At 47.7% G+C, this 26,987-nt stretch overlaps 1 protein-coding gene across 1 annotated transcript in view; it reads right to left on the bottom strand.

Annotated features, from left to right (window-relative positions):
• CFAP46 (cilia and flagella associated protein 46) overlaps nucleotides 1-26,987 on the bottom strand; it is a 1,487,057-nt gene that overhangs the window by 145,702 nt on the left and 1,314,368 nt on the right. The window contains exon 57 of the mRNA XM_078643461.1: nucleotides 13,395-13,507. Coding sequence (XP_078499587.1) covers nucleotides 13,395-13,507 — 113 coding nt within the window. The remainder of the gene's footprint in view (nucleotides 1-13,394; nucleotides 13,508-26,987) is intronic.

Below are 26,987 nucleotides of genomic sequence, written 5' to 3'. Positions count from 1 at the left end.
CGTTGTTAATGATGAAGTTAAATTATGAATCAAAAAAAGTCTCCCACAACATTCAACAACAAAGTAATTCTTCCACCTTCAAGAAATAAGCAGGCCTTAATATGAGCACACAAGAGACCCTTGATATGGATTAATGCTATTCGCACTAATAATTTAACACCAAACATTGCAGCAGTAATATCAGTTGTACATAGAATGATCTATGAGATGTGAAATGGAGTACCAAAGTATGACGTCTTGGCAGAGAGCATATGAAAATCATCTTAAAAGATATATGCTTTAAGTAACTTCCTTCAAGAGCAAAAACAAAATAATCTCTGTCTTAGAATTGTTAAATTTAAGGTAGTTGCTATTCATCCAACGTTGCACCCTCTCCAGGACTCAACTTAGTTTTGTTACAGAAGTTCTGTCTGGATATTTTTTTGATTTGCCAATAACTTTGGTTCCGTTTCACGAATCTTTGCGAAATTTTCAAAAAAGATGGCCCACTCCGGTCAGCTCCTGCATTGAACGTTTCGGGGTGATTCGTCAAGCGGGGGCCGAGAAAAAAGGGGGGTCCCAAAATTAGTTTTCCCAATGTTAATTTCCATAGGAAACTTTAGACAAAGCTACAGTCCGAACTGCTGAACGAAATTAAACCAAAATTGGCAAAAGGGTAGGTCTTCGTTCAGAAAGAGCCCTTTTTTTTTTAAATGGTGTACATCCGATCAGTCGTTGCTGACAATGTAAAAAATAAAACGTTCGATATCTGAGCACCGAGGAGTCACAACTCCTCCCGGGCACGAGCTTCACTCTGATTGGCTGCCAACACTCCAAACCAGGAAGTGTTGGCAGCCACCTTCTGACTCAGTAACCGAGTCACAAGAAAAGAGTAAAAAAAAAGGTGAAAAACAGAAAAAGGGGACGGGGTAGAAACACCCTGACACCCTAGGCCTGCTCTAGGGGTCGTACAAGGATCCCCAGGACCAAAAAAAGCATTTGTTTTATAATTTTGGGCAAATTCGCTTTGGGGGCGCGTAACTGGACAAAATTATAATTTTTTTAAAACGAAGAGCGGTCTCCCACGCTTTGTTTGTTAAAAAGCCCCCGGGTGGGCCAGGTCCCGGGGGCAATACTATTTATGGTGTAGGGGCCCGTGGGGGCCCCCAAAGCCCCGGGGACCTCCACCTCCCCGGGGATTTATGATTTATGAATGTGGCGCACACACCCTCCCCCCGCAGCCCTGGGGACCGTCACCTCCCTGGGGCATAATAAAAATAATGGAGTGTGGGCCTCTTGGGCCCCCCCAAGCCTTGGGGACCACCACCTCCCTGGGGATTTCATTAAATTAGGGTGGGGGGCCTCGTGGGCCCCCAAACCCCAGGGACCGCCACCTCCCCATGGCTATAATTAATAATTAGCAAAGGGGGCTCAAGCCCCCCCTCACAAGGGCCCTGGTACCACCACCTCCCCGGGGCACTAAATATTCACATTCGGAGGTCCGTAAAGGACCCCCAGCCCCAGGGACCACCACCTACCCATGGCTTGATACGCATGGGAGGGGGGCCTCGGGGACCCCTCCTGGAGCCCTTGAGGGCCCTGGGGACCGCCACCCCCCAGGGTCAGCTCCTGCAATGTCCCGGGGTGCTGTTTGCTATGGCAGGACGGGAGCATGGCTCCCACCATGTCGGGGGATGGGGTTCCCGGGGCCATATTTGGCCCAGGGAAGTGGGGTCACCAGACCCCCTCTCATAAAAGACACACAAAAAAAAGGAACCGGGAACTCCCCGGAGGCCCCTCTTCCTCTATGCACCACTCTGCAAGCGCGCCCCCTGGCGCGTTGTAAGTTGGGGAATTAATTCCACTTCAAACCTGAGGGTCCCTGGGGGCCAACTAGCCAGCCAGGTACCTCCAGTAAGTGCCAAAGAGCTGCATTGCAGAGAGGTGTTCCGAGGCCACGCCCCTTTTTACACCACTCTGCAAACGCGGCTTCTGGTGCACTGCTGGTGGGGCGACAAGATGAACTTCATCCCCTGAGAAGCAGTGCACCAGAAGCCGTGTTTGCAGCGTGTTGTAAAAAGGGGTTGTTACCTGAGGACACCTCTCTGCAACGCAGCTCTGTGGAGCTTACTTGTTCCCATGGCTGTACCGAGGATCGGTTTGTATATCTCCACATTAAAGAGAAAAAAAACTATTGTTAAGACAGAACCTGATCATTGCAATGATCATGTCTGTATGTTCTAGATGCTTGATAGGTCTTTTGTAGAGATATTTTTAGCAAGCTGTGATGCCCAACTCATGCTCAATGATCATATCTAAGGAGCTAATGTCCATCATAATGAGGAGGAAATCTTCTTGCCACTCCACCCCTTGGATTTTCATGAGAAAATCTTTGGTTCCTCTTACGTAGGAAGGTAGAAGGACTACTTGATCTTCCGGTCACCACAGCTAAGAAAGAAATAGTTATCTTATTTCTTTTCAATCAGTAAGTTTTCCTATTTTCAATTCTTTTACTCTTCACTTGCACACTTTTGTGCACCACTTCTTCATCACTTTCTCGCTTTTGTGTATTTTGACAACTCATTACAATTGGACCTACTATGCTACCATTTCCCACTTGGGGAAAACATTTACTGCATACAATTATGCCATCTTTGGTCACATGTACTATGTCACGTTCTTCTATTCACCAACCTCAACTGTACGATACATTGTCACCTGTTTTTTCAGACCCAGACAGGATTTCTGTGCATCTGTGAGGTTCTACTGACATGTCCCGTTACTTTGGGATAGGACAGGATGTGCACACTATGTGGTAGGCACGGTGTGTCCTACAATGTCATTCTTACTTTCGACCATTGAAGTATTCACCAGATGCGAGTTTTCACCTTCACGGTTACCTTACTATGATGTCATTGAATTTGTAATATCGCAATTTCGGTATGTGGCAGGGTGTACACACTATGTGGATTGTACAGTTTATCTGGCACCCGCTTTCATTCCCACACAATTACTACTGTCATTGGATTAACTATATTTTTGGGTCATTCCTATGCAACTGCACCCATAATTGTGTGTTCTGCAACAGTAGGAACAATAGGGCAAGGCATACATTAACATTTGTGGAGCCCTGGGGGCCTTAACATTCCAAAGATTTCAAATGACCTACGATGACTTTTTGAGAATAGAGGGTCAGCCTGTGAAATGAAGATTAACATGCTCTAAAGAATATGGTGTTCCAATGTATATAATGCAGTAAACACATCCAAGAAACCCAGAAGGTAGGACACAGCGTTGTTCCCAAACTAGAGGGTTTTATGTCAAAAACCTAATAAGGCATTTTATGTGCATTACGATCGAAGCCTACTTGAAATGTAGACAGACAGTTGTTAGTGTCCAGATTTTTATGATGTTGGGAGACTACTATTTTTTCCAGGACGCAACTAGAACTTGTCAATTAGTAACTGGTGTAGCGTCTGCCAGTACCGCTGGACCCAGATTGGTTTTCTCTGAAAGGTGGGCACACATTTTTTTCAACAGGCTTGAAACATGACCATGCTTAAAGATGTGGTTTAACAGATGACATAATGGGGGAAACAATGGAGCAAATTGCCATAATACCGGTTCTGTAGCAGAACCCACTGGCAAATCTGCAAATGTAATTTTCTCAGAAGGCAACGTGATTTGCAGAGAAAAAACATGGCTAGGTTATGAGAGATTGGATGGCACTGGCAGTAACCATTTAGCAGTAACAACCAGAACTTCTTAACTAATGCTCTTTCTCCAGATTACTTTATTTACCCACAGGTTCGTCACTCTGTGAATCTCCCCAGGAAACACACTGGACTGGCAGGTGGTGCCATCAGCCCCTGTCTCAACTTCATCCCTCTTCAGGAAACAATGGCAAGTAGCCACAGTTAGGCACCACCTCTCCATGCCAATGTTAGTTTATTAATTGGTCTTTTCCCTATCATCGCAAGCAGAGTGTGGTGGATGGATTTAGGACACCAACGGTGTACAAATCTAACCGAGAACCATACCAACTTCCAAAAATCCACTCCACAGATCTTGGAGGAGGCATAAGATAACAAATCTGCAGTTAAACAGAGCCCCCATCCGAAGGAGCATTACTGAAGGTAAGCAACTTATTCCTCTGATGGATATTTCTAAATGCAAATTCCGCACCTTATGAAACAATACCAAAGCAAGGCCCACTCCATGGAGTGGACTGAGGAGTGAACTGTACGCACTCCTGCAGAACCAAGCGGGCAAAATGATTCTCCTTCTGGACATGAGAACAGATATAGAACTGCATAGTGAAAGTGTGGCTTGATACCCATATGGCTGTGTGGCAGATGTCCAGAGTTATAACCACATCTTAAGGGCTTTAGGGTTTTGGCTATAGTATAAGAGTCTGAGGCAAACAACAATCCATTGCGACTATCTATTGTGACAAAGATCATTTTTGAACTGCCTTTCTTTTTTTGCACTGGTGAAGAGTGGATCATTCACGAAGAACTCCTTAGTCCTATCAATGTAGATAGCATCTCCTCCTCCTTAAAGGGATGTGGAGAATAGAAGAATGCTGAGAATGCTGCCCAACATGAAAGGGTGACACCACAGAAGAAAATATGAACCAAGCCTAAGCACCAGCTTCAAAGGGATAAAAGACATGTATGGAGCCTGGACTGAAAATGCCTGTAGCTCACGAACATGACATGCAGAAGTGACTGCAAGGAGAAAGATGGTATTCAGAGTTAGGATCTTCATAGTTCTCTTATGCAGAAGTTCAAAAGTAGCACACACCAGGAAAGTGAGGGCAAAATTCAGGTCTCACTTTGGCATAACAATGGGAGCAGAAGGAAACATATATGAAAGCCCCTTTAAAAGCACATCACAATGGGTAACTTAAATGAAGAGAGGTGATCAGGTAAAATAAGAAGGATGAGAAAGCTGATTAATATCCTTTCCCAGTGCCCCGGGCAAAGCCTTGCAGGGACAAAGGTAACATAAGCAAAAGGACATCAGACAAAGTGGACTTTTAGGGCCCGATTTACTAAAGTAAAGTGAGGTGACTTTTGGTATTTACTACTCGTAAATGCCCTTTGTGAATACCAAAAGCTGAACTTTACAACTTTCGGTATTCACAAAGGGCATTTAACAAGTAGTAAATGCTCTTTGAGAATACCGAAAGTCACGAAGTTAGACTTTCGTCTCATTTTACATTTGTGAATCGGGCCCAATAAGAATAAACTTGCTTCCCCTCACATCAGGCAACAGACCAATGCCGGAGTAGATCGACTTTGTACAAGGGCGGTGAGCAGCCAAAACGGTATACACAGCTTTCAATGGAAGAGCTAAACCACTCCACTAGTTCTTCTTAATCTTCATGAATGGATAAGTAGGATGAAGAGGTTCAGCTGCAGTAATCTACCCTGTTCCTGGGACAGAAGAGGTTGTCAGATGCTGGGGGTCAGGAGTTTAGAGTATCCGACCCTCTTGGTCAAACAATGGGCCACCAGAATCAGAAGGGCTCGATCCCACCTGACGTTCTACAGGGATTGAAGCACAGGCAGAGATGCAGTTAGGATATGGAATATCAACAAAGCTGCAATGCATCGCCTAAAGACCCATTAGGAGGAAACTTTAGAGCACAAAAGATTCAGCAAAGGTTTTTGGAGGAAGCAACCCGATCTAACAAAGGAAAAATGTTGGAAGCTGGCTCTTTATATAGTATCCCAAAAAGAGCAATGCTGTGTAAAGAGTCCCGGCATACTTTATGAGTGGACAGGGGCTTGCTCTAGCAAACCCAAGGTGCTCTATCTAGGGTAGTGTGGTCCAGCAGCCTTAGGCTTATCAGAGAGGAGTGTCAGGCATTTGTTGCACACACAGAGTCAATAAATGATGCACAAACTCAAAAAGGAGGTCCACACACATTTAGAAAAAACATGTATTTTTATATATATTTTGAAACCAAGAACTTTGTAAATAGGTAAGTACTTTTCCGGAATATAATTTTTACAGTTTTAGCAATGTTAACAAACAAGGCCTAATACTTTCCTATGGAAGAAAGAACATTCAGTGCATATATATATATATATACACTTGCTATACGTTTCTGTCGGACCCCTTTCAGTTGTGAGGAGGTAGGAGAACAAGGACCAAAGTTACACCAGCAGATCGGTCGTAGGTGAAGAAGTGCTGAATAGGTTGGTAGCCCTGTTCACCACGTGGTGGAAAGGAAGGAGGGGCCACTTGGGAAATAGGTAGCAAAGAGGTACCTGATTACAAGTACGGGAGCTCCCAACAGGGGGCTTGGGTCGTGGGGGTGTTGGGGACAGGGGGAAACAGTCGTTTTTCCAAGGCCCAGGCCGGGTGGCTCGGTTACAGAGTGTTTGTAGCCAGCTTGCTCTTGTGCATCATGGCGTTCACTGTTGTTGGTCAGGAACTCGCAGTGGGACAAAAACAGGACAGGTGGGCGACTCGCTGTGCTGGCCTCTGCAGTGCTGATGTCACTTGTTGGCTGGTCGTCGGTGTTGTTAAATTATGGACTGGACTATTCGAAAAGCTTTAGTCGCGGCAAGGATTCGGTACCCCGGGTATTTGAGTAGGAAGGCTCGTGGAGGTCCTGTCGTCTTCAAGCTTTGCTAGAAAATGGATCGGACCTCCTTGAGTGCGCTGCCCATCTCCTGGGTGGCTTTAACTCATTGGACCCAGTAGACAGCAGTTTCTTTAAACCAGACATCGCAGTCAGTACCTGCAGGCCGCAGGGGAGTATTTCCTCTACTGCAAGGGAGATGCTGGCTGCTGGGCAAATTGCTGGCAACCCACTGGGGCTTGAGGAGGATGCACAGCTGCAGATTGAGTCATGTCTTTGCAACTGTTCAGTCTTTGTGTGAGAGGCAGGATGTGGTGTCAAGGAACAAGTTACTTACCTTGGGTAACACATTATCTGGTAGAGACAATATCTAGCTGCAAATTCCTTACCTTTGAATTTTCAGGCATGAGGCTGGTGCTGTAAACTTTTGAATGAGCAGTACGCCTGCGCGACGTCGGATGGCTTCAATCGGCTTTGCGTGACCTTGTCGCCATAGTTAGCATCGGTTATGATGTAGCGGTCACCTATATAGACACCACCCAGGGGTGCGGACGTCAGTACTTTTCAATTTTCCATGTCTGAAGTGCTGAGCCTTGAAGTGACTGACTTAAGTGTCTGTTATAACGAGGGCCCTGAACAAGCATTTACAATGCATTGGTCTCGTCTTTGTCAAAGTTAGAGCTATTGGCATTGCAAATGTCATTTTTTTTCATTTATTGTTTTTTTTTAAACCGATAAATATATGGTATTGTCATTTACAATGGCAATAGGTAAGCATTAGAGAGTAGTAGAGAGTAATAGCTTAATCTCTCGCAAATGCGAGACCTATTGCATTTGCACCCACACACACACAGCCACACACACACAGAACCACACACAGAGCCACACACACACACACACTTTGCCACACATACGCACACAGAGCCACCAGGGCAGGACTGGCCATTGCAGGCACTGGGCATTTCCCCGGTGGGCTGGAGGGGTGGGGGCCGGTTTTCTGGCCGCAGGGGGCCGCTTTTCTTACAGGGTGCCGGTTTTGTAGCAGCGCTGCAAAATCGGCCCTCTTTATGAAAAGCGCAAGCAGTGATTAGCGGGTAACAACCCCTCCCCTCCCATTACCAGGGCCGGTGGAGAAGCAACCTGCCAGGGCTGGTTGCTGGTCTCAGTCCGGCCCTGAGAGCCACACACACACAGAGCCACACACACACAGAGCCACACACACACAGAGCCACACACACACAGAGCCACACACACAGAGCCACACGCACACAGAGCCATACACACACACAGAGCCACACACACACACACACACACACACAAAGAAAAACGAGCACAACCAGGGAACAGAGGCACGAAAAACTAGCACAACCAGGGAACAGAGGCAAGAAAAATAAACAAAACACACCTGAAGCAGATCACCTTTCTGCAGAGAACAGCGCCGGGAAGTGCTTGGACACTAAACAGCCTGAACGTACAAACCCTAAAATATCGATAGAACAACTGACACAAGGACTCTGCAAAAGTTTCCATTAAACATCGTTCTATTATCGGAGTCTTTCCACCACAAGTAGGTGTTTCTTTGTTACCTTCTTCCAGTCCCCCCTAAGCCTCTCCCCAGAGAGCGCACAAATAACAAGCAGCTCGCACCTGCGTGGAGGGTCACCAGCATCAGCAGGCAGGGCCCCAGCAGCGCATCCATGGCCACAGGGTCCCGGGGTCTCTGGCGCTCTCTTCGCGGCTCATGCTCTTTCTACTCTGAAAGCTGCCCCAGGCGAGAATCCGGCTAAACTGCGCTCTACTACGGCTCCGCCCAGTGGTGTGTGTACACAACAGAGGAGACCCACTCACACGCTGCCAATGCTGGACTCGTGGAGGGAGGAAGGCTCGGGCTCCTCCCAGGGAAGGCTGCTCCGCCTGCCGGAGAGGCTGAACCATGCGCCCGCTTCAGCTCGGGACACCTCCGGTCCGAGAACGGTCTGCTCCGTCCACCAAAAGATAACCTAACGCAGGGCAGATGCGCGGTTGTTAGAGCCTCGCTCAAAACTCGTGACTGTACCAGGAGCCTCGAGAACGTTGATTATGACAGGCAGTTGTATAACTCTGATTTCCAGGAGACTTAAAAAACACATGTTTACATTGTCCTACACGTTTTAAAATGTGATAACAGAAACGCTAAGCTGAATTTTCACGTCACTGGGAATCAATCGTCCGACATGTACCTGTCAAAGCCATAATCAAATATTCCTATCTTCGTGGCAGTTTTTGTAATGGTTCTATATCGAACTAAGCCCGTCCTTTTCAGATTGGGGGTAGCGCGTGTTTTTTAGATTGACTGAAGACGTCGCAGAGAGAAAGAATCGAAAAAACACGCCATGGGCCATAAAGCACTTGCTAAAAGATTATGGACGGCCATGGAGATATAAGGATTTCTATTATTGTAAGAGAAGCTTCCATCGCTGAGCATTCCTATTGGTCTGTTTTTGCTTTATGCATTATGTCCTTCTCAGTTCTCGCCTACGCAGCGCGCATGCGCTGCATAGGCAGAATGAACTATTGCTATCGCTTAGGCTTTTCAGCCAAGCACGTGCACGCGTTCCATTGCCTTCAAGGGCAACACGTGCACGTGTGGAGATTCACTTGCGGGAGCGAGCGCCACCATATGGTAGCAATTATCGCTCCCGCAAGTGAATTGCGCAGTCCCCCTCCTCCCCCCTGCTGCCGCGCGCTTGTTATGTTTTCGTCCTCGCTGTCGTCATCGGCTTGGCTTTTTTTTGGTTCGTCGTTGTTTAATTTAAGCTGGTAGCTCCTCTAGTGGCCACATTATCTATTGGTAACCGGAAACACGCAGAGAATCCTTCCTGCTAGCTGGCCTAGTGCTGGAGACTAGGAGAGAGGCCCCTGTTTCAAATTGAAGGCATGTGATTTTCAGTCTTTTTAGTTTTCATGGAGAAAAGCGGGCACTGGGTTAGGGGGGCAGGATCCTAGTGGCATCGTTACCGCTCTGGAAGTCCGAGGTGTTGGTATGAGGCATGGCATCTGCCCCATGAAACGCAAGTGCACCAAAGCTTTCTGACAACAGAGCTGACCACACTGGGATGAGCTTTCAATGGCGAGATGATGATAGAAAACCTTCTCAACTCCACTTGGAAATGAAAAGCGCTGTGCAGACTATATACGCTTTTATTCCATTTACTTCCCTACTTCTCGCTGTCATCATCGGCTTGGTTGTTTTTTTTAAACTTTCAGCGCGAGGCGCGCACACTTGTTCTGTAAGACCTGTAGCTCCAGAGCACTAACTGTGGTCTGAGACCTGTACGAGATGCGTCATGTGGGCGGTAGTTCTGCTGTCCGAGGCCAATAAAATCTGAGCAAACTTAGCGTTAGTTGGAAGGTTACTAACGCTTAACGTTAGTTACCCTGGAAGGTTTCTGGAGAGACAGTCGCGTGTGTTATATCAAATAAGCACCAGTCACTGCGCCAGCAGATCCAAAGTCTCCTGGGCCTGCCCCGCGCCTGCTCACGTGTCCTGATGTATTTCATCAGCTTGCATCTGTCTCAGCTCCCACCAGAATGCAACTTGTGCTCTTGGGCATGCTCTAAAAAAACAGTCACGTGTCGGAGCCGCGGGGTGGGGGTAGCTGGTGGTGACCAGGTGAGGGGGCTATTTATCAATGTTGGTAAATGTTTAGGAAGTCGAATAAGGAGTTCGATCCACGTTCTCTCTGTGTAATGACTACCACCTGATTTTGTGTAAAGAGAGGTGTGATTCTGCGCTTTCCCGCGTGCCATCCGACTTTATTTCCCCAGGTGAGTTGAGGGTGGTGGTAGAAGCTGCTTCTGGGGAGGACGAGGGTGGAGAACGTCACACCGACCTTGGTGCTGTGCGTCACCTAGTGGCTAGGTAGAGTATGGCATGTACAATTGTAAATCTGCAGTCCTGCTCGGGTATGCGGCCCGACGCAGAAAGGTCTCTGCTCAAAAGGGCCAGAGAGCAAGGATTAGTAATTTGTGGTACGGATTGCAGTCCTGCTCGGGTATGCGGCCCGAAGCAGAAAGGTCTCTGCTCAAAAGCACCAGCGAGCAAGGAGTAGTAATTTGTGGTAGGGATGTGCCCCCATGTCATCTCCTTATAGTGTTGGTGTGGAACCTGCACTGCACAGCCCGTCTTGACCAGGTCAACCTTCAAACTGGGTGTCTCTGCCTCATTGTCATTGTGCACCAAAATGCTTCCTAAACCCTACACACCCCTGTCTCTAATGCCCGCTTGTCGCTATGTCGTCTGGTGCACAGGACCTCCCCACTGATAATTCATAACTGCTAAGTGGCCCAGTATTTCGTAACACCGTAGGCGTGACACGGACGTTCTTCACTTTTAACTCTGTAAGGTAGAGGTTGTGGCTAATGGCCAGAGCTGGCAACGTTGGAACAGTGGAACTAGGTAGGTTCGAGTCTCGGCGTCGGGTCGACATCCTGTGATTCTGGGCAAATTGCGTAATCTCTCCTACTACCAAAAAATGAATGTGTCCTGGTGCAATGTAACTGATGGTCCGCTCGAGTTCGTGCTACATAAGTCTGCAAAAATAGAAAGGGGGGCGTAAAATTGAAACAGGTGATGGCTTAAAAATAATGACCAGCGTATCCCCTGGTCATTATGCTCTGTTTGTCCTCGTGCTCCCTGGTTTTTGCAGCCCTTGGTTCTTGTCTCTCCAGCTCCGTATTCCCTGCCCACCCCCGCCCATCCCTCCCTTCCTCCCTCCAGTGCGCTCCTGTCCCTTAATACTATGCTCCCTGCTGCATCTGTGTATTTGTAACTGGGCCCTACACCTTATACACCCGAGTCCTTAAAAGCCAACAATCGCCTTTCTTCGTGCGTAATGCTTCTGGTCCATGTACCCGCTGGACCACCTGACGCTTTTACCCAAGTAGCATTGCCACTACGTCACTTTGCGTTTGAATTATCCGTATTCTGTTTGCCCTTGAAGCCCTATAGCGCCTGGCCCCTTGCCCCAAACGATTTCCCCGCCACAGTGGGCACCCCAGAGGATGTCTGCACAGTGTCCGCCCTGGAGTGCCACTCTTTACACACACGCGGCTCTGTCCACTGCAGCCTCATTAACACCTCGGAACTTGAGGGCTCATTAGCAGCTATGGTGCCGGTGTACACAGGCTAGGTAATTAGAGCGCCTCTGCCCCGGGACTTCACCTGCACAGTGCATGGCTAATTGTATTCTGCCTGCAGCCACGCATGCCTGTTATAGATGCGCAGCTCCCCAAGCCCACCACACTTCTCGGCCTCCTTCTCACGCGCCCTCTCGGCTACTCATGGCCTTTAGTCCACCTCCCACTTTCCCTTTCTTCCTCGCTCAACTCCCTTCTGCCTCTCTATAGAGTACCAGTCTTGCTCCCTCCCCCTTCTGCCACACACTCTTCCTCCCCCTGACACTGCTTTCCACATCTCAGTCCCTCCTTGCCCTCTCTCCACTCTCAGCCCTCAGTTCCTGCTCTGTCTTTGCACATCTGTCATTTTGCCCATCTTTTACTCCCCCACTTCATCATTCAGTTCCCCTAGCCATCTCTTGCTCCCCATCTCCGACTCCCCCCTCCATCTCTTATCTTTCATACCTCTCAAAGCCCCCACATTTTAGGGCACCAAAATTTTGCAGCCAAAAATCGTCGGGATTTCACAAAGATAGAGGAAAGACTACAATTTTACTTCAAGCCCAGGCACAGAATAACCACTCTCCTCAGCAAAGAATTACAGAACAGGCAGTAAGAACATATATAAAATGCAATTTTTAAACCCAGCAGCTTGCCTGTTAATTACATTGTTTTCTTGAAACAACTGCTAACTATCCCTGGTTTGTAAAATATAAAAGAAAATCACCTCCCAATGTTTTCAGTCAACCCACTTTAAAAACCAGGACATGAGCTAAATTTCCTGAAATCTGCCGGGACAGATGGTGAAAAACTGGGGCCGTGATGGCAAATCCAGGACACCTGGGCATCTTACCACATCCTTCTCTCATCCCCTTCTACATTGCGTTTAGCCTCCCCACGTCCTCTCCATCTTTTACTTCCTGAGATCTCAGGTTTCCCACTTACAAGCTCGACTGGGTCATCTATTCCAGGTATTTTTATTTGTGGAATGGGATTTGTAGTCCTGGTTTGTAGTCCCATTAACAAGCATTGGCATAGCCAATGGGTCTCGCCTTTGGGACCTTAGAAGTGTTGCATGGTCTAAACACTTCTAAGGTCCCAAAGGCGTGACCTATTGGCTATGCCAGTGCTTGTTTTTTGTGTTTGCTGATGGTATGCTTTCCCATTGCCTTGTTTCTGCTTTATTCATTATGTCCTTTTCTTACTGTTTATTCATTGTATGACTGTACTTCTTTTTGACAATAAAAAAGGAGTAAAAAAATTTATTAAATTTTACTCTATGCTGCTAAATTGGAGTGGCAGTATTTCTGCATTGTGTTTTTACTTTATTGCTGTTTAAGTAGTGCGTAAATGCTTTACACATTGCCTCTAAGTGAAGCCTGACTGCTTCTGTGGCAAGCTACGAGAGGGTTAAGCACAGGTTAAATCATCCTGACAAAGACTGCGGCTATTGCTTGACAAGGGCTCACGCAGAACCAACAACCCAATTGTTCACACTCTACATATCCCACTGAAGCTTTATGGTGTAAAGAACAGTGAAAATTATAAGATTTTTTTTATTTCAATACTTAGTCATTGTAAATAATATTGGTGGACAAGCATTTTTAAAAGAGCAGAAATGATGACAAAATATAACATTGATATTTGTTAATTTGCTCACCTGAGAAATTCATTGCAACTAATTTTTCCACTAGTATATGAGATAAAAACCGTTCAGTTCCAAAAAAGATAAATGCGCTGCAGCTGCTTAACAGATTTTCCCACTCGGCGTGGCTGTGAAAAGAGAAAAACACTGATCAATTGGACAGCCACTTAACACACCAAAATTCTTCTCCAGGAGATAAAGCATTAAAGAACAAGTTACTTACCATCGATAACTCATTATCTTATGAGACAATATCTAGCTGCAGATTCCTTACCTTTGAATTTCCCAGGCCTCAGACTGGATCTGGAAACGTTTGCGTGAGCAGTACCCCTGCGCACCATCAGGTGGCTCACTCTGGCTCCACGTGACGTCACCGGTGTCGTTTGCATCGGTTGTGTTGTCACGGTCACCTATATTGGTGCCATCCAGGCGTGTGGCGTCAGTTTCTTTTCACTTTTTCCACGCCAAAAGCACAGAGCCATGAAGTGAACTGGCTTTTGTTTGACAAAACTAGGGTCCTGTAAAGGGCAAGAACCCAAGCCCTATAAATTAGTCTGCAGAGCGGGGAGGCATGGGTGGTTCTGTAAGGAATCTACAGCTAGATATAGTCTCTACCAGATAATGCATTACAGAAGGTAAGTAGCTTGTTCATCTGATAGCGACCTCTAGCTGCAGATTCCTAACCTTTGATTAGATGCCCAAGCCATACTTCCTGGTGGTGGGCTGCAGACAGATTTACCAGACTAAAAAGTCCTGCAGGACCTGATGGTTGAAATGCCCATCCCTATAGGCCTGACTGTCCAAGCAGTAGTGTTTCACAAACTTGTGCAGTGAAGCCCAAGTAGCAGTCTTGTAGATGATGAGGACTAGTACTCTACATGCCAATGCCGTGGCAGCAGCCTTCCCCCTGGTGGAATGGGCTTGTAAGCCCTCAGGGGGATATTTGTTAATTTGCTCACCTAAGAAATTCATTGCAACTAATCTTTTCACTAGTATATGAGATAAAAACCGTTCAGTTCCAAAAAAGATAAATGCGCTGCAGCTGCTTAACAGATTTTCCCACTCGGCGTGGCTGTGAAAAGAGAAAAACACTGATCAATAAGACAGCCACTCAACACACCAAAATTCTTCTCCAGGAGATAAACCATTAAAGAACAAGTTACTTACCATCGATAACTCATTATCTTATGAGACAATATCTAGCTGCAGATTCCTTACCTTTGAATTTCCCTGGCCTCAGACTGGATCTGGAAACTTTTGCGTGAGCAGTACCCCTGCGCAACATCAGGTGGCTCACTCTGGCTCCACGTGACGTCACCGGTGTCGTTGGCATCGGTTGTGATGTCACGGTCACCTATATTGGTGCCACTCAGGCGTGTGGCGTCAGTTTCTTTTCACTTTTTCCACACCAAAAGCACAGAGCCATGAAGTGAACTGACTATTGTTTGACAAAACTAGGGTCCTGTAAAGGGGAAGAACCCTAGCCCTATAAATTAGTTTGCAGAGCGGGGAGGCATGGGTGGTTCTGTAAGGAATCTACAGGTAGATATAGTCTCTACCAGATAATGCATTACAGAAGGTAAGTAGCTTGTTCATCTGATAGCGACCTCTAGCTGCAGATTCCTAACCTTTGATTAGATGCCCAAGCCATACTTTCTGGTGGTGGGCTGCAGACAGATTTACCAGACTAAAAAGTCCTGCAGGACCTGATAGTTGAAATGCCCATCCCTATAGGCCTGACTGTCCAAGCAGTATTGTTTCACAAACTTGTGCAGTGAAGCCCAAGTTGCAGTCTGGTAGATGTCGAGGACTAGTACTCTACATGCCAATGCCGTGGCCGCAGCCTTCCCCCTGGTGGAATGGGCTCGTAAGCCCTCAGGGGGATGTTTCCTAGCCACGCTCCTAGCCATAGCAGATTTTAATGCAGATAACAAACCATCGCAAAATTGTTTATTTCTACACTGCCCAACCCATTTTAGCTCCCACCTAACCCACGGAGTTGGTCATGCACCCTGAACTCTTCCGCACGGTCAACGTAGAACAACAATGCTCTTTTTGGGTTCAGCGGTAGAGACAATCCTCATCGTTAGAGGGATGCAGAGGAGCAAAAAAGGTGGGCAGTATGACTGATTGACCCAATAGGAATGATGCCACCACTTTAGGTAGCAAGTAAGCACAGGTTTGAAGCACCACCTTATCCAGGAATGCCTAGATAGCAATGCTTGGATGACAACGTCTGCAGCTCGCTCACCCTCTGGGCAGAGGTTATCACCACTAGAAAGGCTGACTTGATGGTAAGCAGCCAGAGGGGACACCTGTGTATTAGATCAAAGGGAGCACACAAACTATAATTGAGAACCAGATTGAGATCCTACTTTGGCACGATACAGGGCGTAGGTGAAAACATATGTACAAGCCCTTTTAAGAACCTATGTACAATAGGGGATTTGAACATGGAGGGTTGGTCCGGCAGCCACAAAAAGAAGACAGAAGAGAAAGATGACCCTTAGGCGTACCCAAATCAGAGCCCTGCTGGGTAAGGGTAAGAATAAAAAGAATATGATTAGAAAAAGAAGCAGCAAGAGAGTCAATAGACCTTTCTGTACAATTATTTACAAACTTTTGCCAATGGCAGCAGAACAACGTCTTAGTGGAAGAACACCAGGCCGCTAAGCTTACATTACATACTTCAGGAGTAAGGTCGAAAGCTGCCAACTGTCTCCACTTAATTGCCAAGCAAGGAGGCAGAGAGTTGACAGGTTCGGGTGCACAACCCCCGTGCTTCGACAGAAGATCCTCCCCAAGGGGCAGCCTGATCGAAGGATAGGTACTCATTTGAAAAAGCTCTAGATATAAGACTCTCCTAGCCCAGTCCAGAGCCACAAAGATGACTTGAGCTCAGTTGTTCTTGAGCTCCTTGAGCATTCTGGGCAGAAATAGTATAGGAAGAAAGGCATACAGGAGGCCTTAGCTTAACTTGCGATGAAAAGCATCGCCGAGCAATAGTCGGCTTGGAAACTCCAGCTGATGACATTGTTCGTTCTCTTTGGAGGAGAACGGATCTAACCACGGCTCTCCCAACTGCTGCAAGAGGCCTTGCTCCACCTCTCGGACTGGAGACACCATTTGTGATCCGCTAGGTATCGATGGCTGAGTTTGTACGCTCTGCCGTTCAAAGAACCTGGAAAGGGTTGAACCACCAGGGTCAGGCCCTGCTGTTCCATCCATCTCAAGAGCAGGCCCTGCTGTTCCATCCATCTCCAGAGACACAGGGCCTCTTAACAAATGCTCCATGACCCCACCCTGCTTGTTGCAGGATGACATGTAGGTGGTGTTGTCCATGAACTCTTGCACCAACTTTTCCCCTTGATAGAGGGAAGAAATGTTTTCAATGCTAGCCGGATTGCCCGAAGCTCCAGCAAGTTGATGTTGAACCCCGACATTGCAGAAGACAAGTGTCCCCTGATCTCCACCTCTCCCAGATGGCCGCCCCATTCCAGGAGGGAGTGATGCATCTGTCACTACTATGAGATACGGTTGGGGAAGGTAGAGGGGTCTGCGTCTGACCCAATCGCATTTTGTTACCCACCACTGCAGGTCCTTTGCAGTTCCCTCTGAGATCTGGACCATGTTGGAGAGATTCCCCTGATGCTGCGCCCACTGACATTTCAGGTCCCCCTGTATACGCCATCTGGCACGGTTTACCAATAGGATACAGGAGGCCGAGTACCAGCAGTCTCAGAGTAATGTCGGTGGCAGAGACAGACACATCCGCTTAGAACTACCGGATCATTACAGTGTTAGGGGTTATAAGTGGGAGGTGTACGGCGCTACCTTAGCCGGTGTTTGCTGGATACAGTCTTTTTATTCATTGCTCTGTATCGCACTTGCTATTTTTAAAATTGTACAATATTGCTACAGCACTTACTATTTTTAACTCGGGATTTCTCTACCTGTTTCCTTCTCCGGCCCCGGTCCGCCGTGTCCATTGTGGGCGTTTGTGCGAAGGGTGAGGAACCCACCACTTCCTGACTCCTCAGCAATCGGGTCAGCGCTCTAGTTGTTCTTGCCCTCTCCTTACTTATTGAGGGAGGGACGGAGGCTGTGCCGTGGATGTTAGTCTGTCAGTGGCAGAGACAGGCACATCTGCTTAGAACTACCGGATGATTACAGTTTCAGGGGTGATAAGTGGGAGGTGTACGGCGCTACTTTAGCCGGTGTTTGCTGGACACAGTCTTTTTATTCATTGCTCTGAACCGCACTTGCTATTTTTAAAATTGTACAATATTGCTACAGCACTTACTATTTTTAACTCGTGATTTCTCTACCTGTTTCCTTCTCCCGCCCCGGTCCACCACATCCATTGTGGGCATTTGTGCGGAGGGTGAGGAACCCACCACTTCCTGACTCCTCGGCAATCGGGTCAGCGCTCTAGTTGTTCTTGCCCTCTCCTTACTTATTGAGGGAGGGACGGAGGCTGTGCCGTGGATGTTAGTCTGTTGGTGGCAGAGACAGACACATTCGCTTAGAACTACCGGAGGATTACAGTGCTAGGGGTGATAAGTGGGAGGTGTACGGCGCTACCTTAGCCGGTGTTTGCTGGATACAGTCTTTTTATTCATTGCTCTGAACCGCACTTGCTATTTTTAAAATTGTACAATATTGCTACAGCACTTACTATTTTTAACTCGTGATTTCTCTACCTGTTTCCTTCTCCCACCCCGGTCCACCGCGTCCATTGTGGGCATTTGTGCGGAGGGTGAGGAACCCACCACTTCCTGACTCCTCGGCAATCGGGTCAGCGCTCTAGTTGTTCTTGCCCTCTCCTTACTTATTGAGGGAGGGACGGAGGCTGTGCCGAGGATGTTAGTCTGTCGGTGGCAGAGACAGATACATCCGCTTAGAACTACCGTAGGATTACAGTGCTAGGGGTGATAAGTGGGAGGTGTACGGCGCTACCTTAGCCGGTGTTTGCTGGATACAGTCTTTTTATTCATTGCTCTGAACCGCACTTGCTATTTTTAAAATTGTACAATATTGCTACAGCACTTACTATTTTTAACTCATGATTTCTCTACCTGTTTCCTTCTCCCGCCCCGGTCCGCCGCGTCCATTGTGGGCGTTTGTGCGGAGGGTGAGGAACCCACCACTTCCTGACTCCTCAGCAATCGGGTCAGCGCTCTAGCTGTTCCTCCCCTCTCTCTACGTATGAGGGAAGGACAGCGGCCGAAGGCGCGCACAAGGCAAGCCCGGCTGCGCCCGTCCGCGACCGGACGCGGCCAGGGGCCAGAACCCCTGCTCCAAATACTAATGAGACGGTGAAAGGGTCGCGGTATTTGCGCGAATATTTACTAGCACTACGTTCTACCCCTAACACCACCTGTAGACACAGTATGCTGCCGGAGAATCGGCTCCAGGAGTGCAAAGTATGCCACTTCAACCCTTTAAGTGCCTTAGAGAACGTGAGGGTAGCAGGCCTACTCTACATGTTCTTAGCGAGCTGTCGCTCATTTAAAAAACATAGCCTGGACATCTATGATGTTCTAACCGACTATCAGCAGGATCTGCTGTTTTTAACAGAGACCTGGCTGGACAAGGCTTCAGCTCCGGAGATTCTAGAGGCCCTTCCATCGGCGTATGGTCTTCTAAGGATTGATTGGGGGGGGAATTGCATTGGTGCATAAAATTGAGTTTCCGTGCTCCCTTGAGCCAGTGAAAATTAGCAACAGTGAGGCAGGCTTATTCTCTATTATAGTTTCCCCTGAGTGTACTATTAAGGGCTATCTTATATATCGCCCCCCAGGGGGGTCCACGCAATTTGTGGAGAGCCTACTGGAAACGGTAACTCAACCGGCATTACGTTATAGTAAATTCCTTATATTAGGTGACCTGAACCTGTATTTTGAAGATGTTAACTGCTTAGAGGCACAATCAGTTATTGCCTTGCTGAAGTCACTGATGTTTAAACTCTCTGGTGGAATGCCTACGCATCAGGCGGGGAATCTCCTGAATCCCTTTTTCTCTAATTGGGATGAAATCAAGGTGCTTCACCCCATCAGGATTCCGTGGTCAGATCACCACCTAATTCCGTTCTCAGTGATGAGCACACCTAGAGAAGATAAGCTTAAGAAACTTACCCTACCTAAACGTAGAAATTGGAAAAAATTCAGCCATGTGGCGTTCGAATGTGTCTTAAATCAGGAAACCCCATTGCTTAGTAAGACTCTTGAGGAAGCATGGAAGGATTATGAGGAATGGGTGTCTAAGGCATTAGATGAGGTGGCCCCTTGGACCCAAAAGGCCCCTGTACGTGGGACCTGGTCAGCCCCTTGGTATATTGAGGAACTGCGCACAGCTAAAGCTGCATGTAAAGGTTTGGAACGTTCTTGGCGCAAAGACTATGATACTGCCCGTAAGGAATTATACAGGAACAGCCTAAGGGAGTACCATAGTCTGATCAAGAAGGCAAAAAGAAAATTTGTTAAAGAGAGGATTGAGTTGTCTGAAAACTCCTCTAAAGAGCTCTTCTTAATTTATAAGGAGTTAACATCACTTACGAGAACAGTGACCAAAGACCTCTTTTCCACTGTGATATGTGAATGCATCGCTGATCACTTTGTGAATAAAGTGGAGAAGATTTACTTGTCTTTTGAGGAGAGTTCGGACAATGACATCCCTGTCTCGGGTACTTGTCAGAGGCACACAAAGGAAATATGCCTCAATGAGTTCAAGGTTCCTCCAAGGAAGAAATTGATGAGACTAATCAATAGTATCCAATCAGTCTCCCCTATGGATGTTGTTCCTCCTAAGATTCTCAGGAATCATCTAAATCTCCTGAGTAATCATATTGGTAATCTGGCTACCCTATCTTTTCACGAAAGTCATGTGTTAGAAGTATAGAAACTAGCCCAGGTAGTTCCTATAAAAAAGAAAGCTAACCAGAGCATATCCCAGCTGGACAATCTTCGTCCCATCTCCCTCCTACCTTTTTGTGCCAAAGTGGTGGAGAAATTGGTAAATAACCAATTGGTGAAATTCGTGGAGGATAATCATCTTCTACACTTCTCCCAATCTGGTTTTCGGGTGAAACATTCTACAGAAATGGCCCTCCTTTTCTCCACAGAATTGCTGCGCCAAAAAGTGGATGAGGGGCAGACAGCTGCCTTGATATTGCTGGACCTGAGTGCGGATTTTGATACTGTGTCGCACTCTAGGCTTCTTGCCCGCCTGAGTGAGGTTGGGTTAGCCGGGTCAGCCTATCAATGGATGGGCTCTTTTCTGGCGGACAGAAAATTTCAAGTTGAATTGAATTGAATACGCTCTTCTATAGCGCATGGCTAGCCTGAGGCATCCCAGCGCTGTAAGACCCAAGGACAGGAGAGGACAATCAGTGGAACAGAAATGTCTTCAATCGCTTCCTGAATGCAAGATGATTAGTTTCCAGCCTGATGTTATCTGGGAGTTTGTTCCAGCCCCTGGCTACATGGAAGGAGAGCTGGCGGCCGCCCATACGGGCTCGCTTCACCCTTGGTACCACCAGCAAATTTCGCAGATTGGATCTCAGGGATCTGTGGGATTGATGACGGCGGAACAGGGGCTGAAGGATGGTAGGACCGACATTACCGATGGACTTATGCGCCATACAGAACGTTTTAAACATGATACTTTCCTGAATCGGCAGCCAGTGGAGCGACCGAAGAGTCGCCTTCGCCGAACAGCGTCTAGATAGATTCATAAGCAGACGAGCTGCACAATTTTGCACTGTTTAAAGGATTTGAATGGAGCCTACTGGAGCTCCTAAATAAATGGCGTTAGCATAGTCCAGTCGCGAAAGAATCAGCGACTGGACCAGCACACGTCTGGCCTCAACAGGAAGAAGGAACAGCACTTTCCTGATGACCCTAAGCAGTCCATAACAGGTCGCCGCCACCTTCTTGGCCTGGACCTGGAATCCCAAGGTGGTGTCCAACCAGACCCCCAGGCTTTTTATCTGGGTCTTAGGGGTGGGAGGAGTGCCCAGGCAGTGTGGCCACCATTGGTCAAGTTTGAAGGGGGCTTTATAACCCAGGAGCATGATGTCAGTTTTGGCCCCATTTAGCTTTAAAAACGAAGCCGTCATCCACTCCAAAACTTTGGTGAGACATGGGGTCAAATTATTGCTCCCATGGTCTAAAGTATCATCCCTTGCTAGGGAGACGACCAACTGCGTATCATCAGCGTAGGTGATAAGCTGAATTCCCCAGGGAAGCACCACCTCAGCCAGTGGTCTCATGTAGATGTTAAACATGGTAGGACTGAGAGAGGATCCCTGGGGAACGCCGTGATACAGTGGCAGTTGGTCCGATGATACCTCCTCCTCAAAAACGGAGAAGAATCTCTCCGCTAGAAAGGACTGGAGCCATTTGAGGGCCATTCCGGAGACCCCTGCCCGGTGGAGGCACTGAAGCAGGAGTGGATGATTGACAGTGTCGAAGGCTGCGCTGAAGTCCAGCAGGACCACCGCCGCGCAGCCCCCGGCATCCACAATACTCCTAGTCGCCTCCACCACTGCCACCAGGGCAGTCTCCGTGCCCTGTTTGGCTCTAAATCCCGTCTGAGAGGAATGGAGTGCACCCGTGGTCTCAACAAATGAGGAGAGGATCTGATTGACGTGTCTTTCAGCTATCTTACTCAGGCTTGGTAACAGCGAGATAGGCCTGTAGTTAGCTAAATCTTCTGGGTCCAAGTTTTTTTTTTTTTTAAAGGGCCTTAACTTTCGCCATCTTCCAGGAAGGGGGCACCACTCCCGATTCCAAGGACGAGTTGATGACCTGCATAATAGCGGGGCACACCATCCTTGATACCTGCTTAAGAGCTGCGGGTGGTGCAGCATCCAGAGGGGAACCCGATTTGAGGTTACCGAGGAGTCTTTCCACAGTGGCCAAGTCGAGTGGCGGGAAGGCGTCGAGTCTTACACATGCGTCTGAAGCATCCTCCTCCGAAGTCCCATCCTCGCTCTCCGTAAGGCCAAAGGCCCATACGGTTGACTCAAAGCCAGCATAGATGTTAAACACCTTGGCTGCAAAAAAGGCAGTCAAGTCATCACACCGTTTCTGGGGATCTGGAGGGTCAATAGTGGCCAGGGGGGGAGTAACCAGGGCTTGAAATATTTTAAAAATTTCTCTTGGCCTATTGCTGCTTCCGTGATATTAACCTGATACTACGCTGATTGAGCGATTTTTAGTTGATTTTTATATAGTCTTAGCTCTGACCTATATTCATTTTTGGAGGCAGTTGCAAAATCTTTCCTCCATTTCCTCTCCGCCCTTTTACAACGTTGTTTTAGCTCCTTGAGTTCCCTAGAGTACCAAGGTTGTTTACTTGGGCCTGTCCGATGGTGGACCGCTGTTTTTGGCAGAGTGGAAACTAATGTTGAGGTAAGCCACTCGTTAAAAGCCTCATTGGCGATGACGGGGTTGTCGTGAGGAACCGGGGGGACCTCCTCAGGGCGTCCTCCCAATCCTCCACTGAGAGCCTCGACCATATTCGGCTAACTTTCAGTGATAAACTAGCTATATGATTTTGGTCAACTGGAGACCAAGCAAAACAAAGCAGGGCATGGTCCGACCACGGAAGAAAACTAGGTTGGTCACAGCTGATGTTACCAAGGTTGGTAAAAAAATTATCTAGGAGATGTCCTGCTGTATGTGTATGGCCGACCACTATTTGTTCCAGGTGCACTACTCCAAAAGTGTCCAACAGACACTGTGATGCAGCGGCATCTACCTCATCCAGATGTATATTAAGGTCACCCAGAATAGTAAAATTGGGTGAACTACTAATGGAGAAGGAGATCTTATCCAGTAACTTGTTACAGAAACCGTGGTGGTCGCCCGGAGGTCTATAGACAAGAATGCCTGAAACAGTACAGGAAGGAGAGAAGGAGATAGAAAAACCTAAGCTCTCGCATTCCAGAAGTGGGTTCTCTGATGTTCTACATGCAAAAGTGTTCTTAAAAACAATAGCCACTCCTCCTCCACGTCCAGTTTGGCGGTCCTGCCTAATAATTGAGTAACTGGGAGGTAAGGCCCGGACAACGTCCGGATCTGATGCCTCGGTTAGCCACGTCTCAGTTAAAAAATAGGGAATCTAGGTCTCGTTCCTCCAAAAGCATACGAATTTCCACCGCATGTCTCGGGAGTGAGCGGCAATTTAATAAGGCAAATGAATGAAGTTTTGTTTTACCATTCACTGGCCTTATTTGGTTGCAAAGCGGACACGAGATCCTTAACTCCTCTAAAGGCATACTAATAGGACAGCTGACGGTAGCACTGCCTCTAAGTGCCCTCAGCCTCTCCCCACTGTAGCGTAGGAGTTCCATAGGGGAAAATCCTCTATTTGGTGCCCCTAGCCAAGGTCTAGCCCGGCCTGGCACGGACGGGCACTGACGGGCTTTCCTTGGGCACTCCTTTGGCGCTGTGAGGCGCGTCCGCTGTTGCGTTCGCTGCGCTAAGAAAAAACCTCCTAATTTATGTGCTTCAGCGCGGGACCGGCGCTTCCTGCCCCAACGACTGCAGCGGCAACCTGCCTCCTCCCAATATGGCCGCCGGGCCTAGCCGGCCACCTCCAACCCCCGACCCCAATTCAGCTCCTAAATCGTCTGGAATGAGGGGAATCAAGCTACTAGATGCGGAGCTAGTAAGTGTGTCTAAAATCAAGTAGTGCAATCCGTTTTATTAAAACAAAGCAGCGAAGTAAAATATTTTTTAAAAGTATGTGCAAAGTACATGTAAATCAATCTAACTCCCGGCTTCCGCCTCAGGAGTAAAACGATGTCCCTAGGTCTGACCAGAGCACACTCTCAAACTCAATTTAAGTGCTTCAGCGCGGGACCGGCGCTTCCTGCCCCAACGACTGCAGCGGCAACCTGCCTCCTCCAAATATGGCCGCGGTGCTTAGCCGGCCACCTCCAACCCCCGACCCCAATTCAGCTCCTAAATCGGCTTTTCAATCCACGCCTCGTTCTCTTAGACAAGGAGTTCCTCAGGGATCCATATTAAGTCCTACGCTGTTTAATTTGTATATGGAACCTCTTGCTAGGATGGTGGAATCTTATGGGGTGGATATTGTGTCATATGCCGATGACACCCAACTGGTGGTCACTCTATCACATAATCCAGTTGAGACAGCAGATAACTTCTCCGCTTGCCTGGTGGCACTTGCTGGTTGGATGAAGACCAACTGCTTGCGCCTCAATGGGAATAAGACCGAACTGCTAGTGATTGGTTCCCTTCCCTCGGTCTGGACGTCGGCCTGGTGGCCTTCCGACCTGGGTCCTACACCTACCCCCTCTGTTACGGTGAAGAACTTGGGTGTACTTCTGGACACCAACCTCTCGTATGCCGAACACATTGGAAAAGTGGTGGGTAAGTGCTATGGCATACTAAAGGTCCTCCGTAAAATCCTGGAACTATCACCCATTAAAGCTAGGAAAACACTAGTTCATGCCATGGTCACTTCTCATCTTGACTATGGGAATGCCCTGTTTTGCGGCTTGAATAAAAAAGGTATGCACCAACTTCAATGTGTTCAAAATGCGGCTGCCAGACTTGTCCTGAACCTGCCCAGGAAGTGGTCGGGAAAATTTGCGCTACAGACCCTGCACTGGCTCCCTATGCGGGAACGTATTCTGTTTAAAGCCATGTGCATGGCCCATCGTATTGCACAGGGCAAAGGCCCCGTGTACCTCCAAAGGATGCTGACTATGTACCGTCCCAAACGCATGTTGAGATCTATGGGTAGCATGCAATTTCTGGCGTCCCATATCCATAAAGCGCGGATGGTTGGTCGCTCCTTTAGGTATCTAGCCAGCAAACAATGGAATGAACTCCCTATTGAGCTGTGGATAGAACCTTCAGAATCTCGGTTCAGGCTCAAACTCAAGACCCACTTATTCCCCAAAATCTTAATTTGAGGTCTGTACGTCTTTCTCTCGTTCTCCCCCCTTATTGTGAATCTGTTGCGAGTAATCCTAGTGGACTGCATCCACAGCGCGGGGACGCACTGTTCTTTAGTGTAACCAGGCGCTTTATAAATGGTTTTATTATTATTATTATTATTATTATTATTATTTTCACAGAAATCCAGGCTAGAGGCTGAGATATCAGTATCATAAGCTGAATATCCTAGACTCGGTGTTCAGGAGGACACGCCTTTTGTGTCCAGAACAGCTCCAATGAAAGGGGGCATCTGAGAAGGAGTCAGGTGTGACTTTGACACATTTATAGAGAACCCAGCAAATGCAGGAGCTCCGTCGTAGTCTGGAGGTTAGAGATGACAGCCTGAGGCAAGGACGCCGTCAACAGCCAGTCGTCGAGGTAGGGGCAGACGGATACCATTAACCTGCGCAGATGAGCTGCAACTACCGCTATCACCTTGGTGAACAACCTAGGGGCAATGGTAAGGAAAGAAGGGTAGCACAGTCGTCTGAAAGTGCTTGAGGCCTACCTTGAACCACAGGTAACGCCTAAGGCCGGCAGGATGGGGATGTGATAATACGCATCCTGCAAGTCCAATGCTACCAGCCAGTCTCTCTGGTCTAAGGCAGACAAGGCCTAAGCATACGTGTGCATCTTGAATTTCTTGTTTTGACAAAGAGATTGATGGTACGGAGGTCGAGAATAGACCCTTGTTCTTCTTTGCTAACAGAAAGTAGTGGGAGTAACAATCACTGCCTATTTCTGAAATCTGAAACCTCTCTATAGCTCCCTTAGTCAGGAGAGCTGTAACTTCCTCTTGGAGTAATAACAGATGATCCTCAGCCAGCTGTTCTTGAGTTGGCATTAAACGGGGAGGATAAGACAGAAAGGGAACTGAATGCCATCCTGAATGATCTGCAAGACCTACTTGTCCAATGTTAAGGACCACCAGAGGAGGAGATGATGTTGAATTCTCCAATTGGACTGGCATAGTCTTGCAGAACCAAACTAAAAATGCTTGGAGGCTGCAGCTGCGGGGGCCTGGATGGCAGACGACTTCTGGTTACCATTCACATGACGTCGAAATGTACAGCGTCCACATCCTCACACAACTTGGGGAGTCTGCGCAGGACAGTGTCTGGGGTATGGCTGACATGGCTGAAAACAACTGCCATTGAAAAGACTGGGCATGAGGTGTTACCGAGCGGCCCAGAGATCTGGCCGTAGTTTGAGATTCTTTGAAGCGCTCCAATGCAGAGTCTGGCTTCTGTTTGAAGGACAATTTCAATTACAGGACTTGTCCATGAGATTACCCTGGAACTCACTTTTGAAGTCAGGTGCTATCAGCCAGGCGTGGCGCCATAAGGCCACCATTGACGAATCCATTCAAGATCATCAGTTATGAATTTTTACAAAATGGACACTTACTGCAATTTCTGAATCGGTAATGTTATCCTAGGGAGGAAAAACATGTATTGCATATGGGCACTTGACAGTGACTTACGGGACTGTTCTTCTGGACCTAAGTTGAGTATTGGGCAAGGTCCAAGGCCACATCAAAACCTCACCTCGAGAGACTCTGGGGTGTCCGGGTGCAGAGGAGTGTCATGATGTTGGGTGTCTGATTCACTTCAATGAGAGAATGGTCCAG

This window comes from Lissotriton helveticus, chromosome 5_1 (assembly GCF_964261635.1).
Source record: "Lissotriton helveticus chromosome 5_1, aLisHel1.1, whole genome shotgun sequence".
In the NCBI taxonomy this organism is placed as follows: Eukaryota; Metazoa; Chordata; class Amphibia; order Caudata; family Salamandridae; genus Lissotriton; species Lissotriton helveticus.
This window is presented reverse-complemented; position numbering and strand designations above follow the sequence as displayed.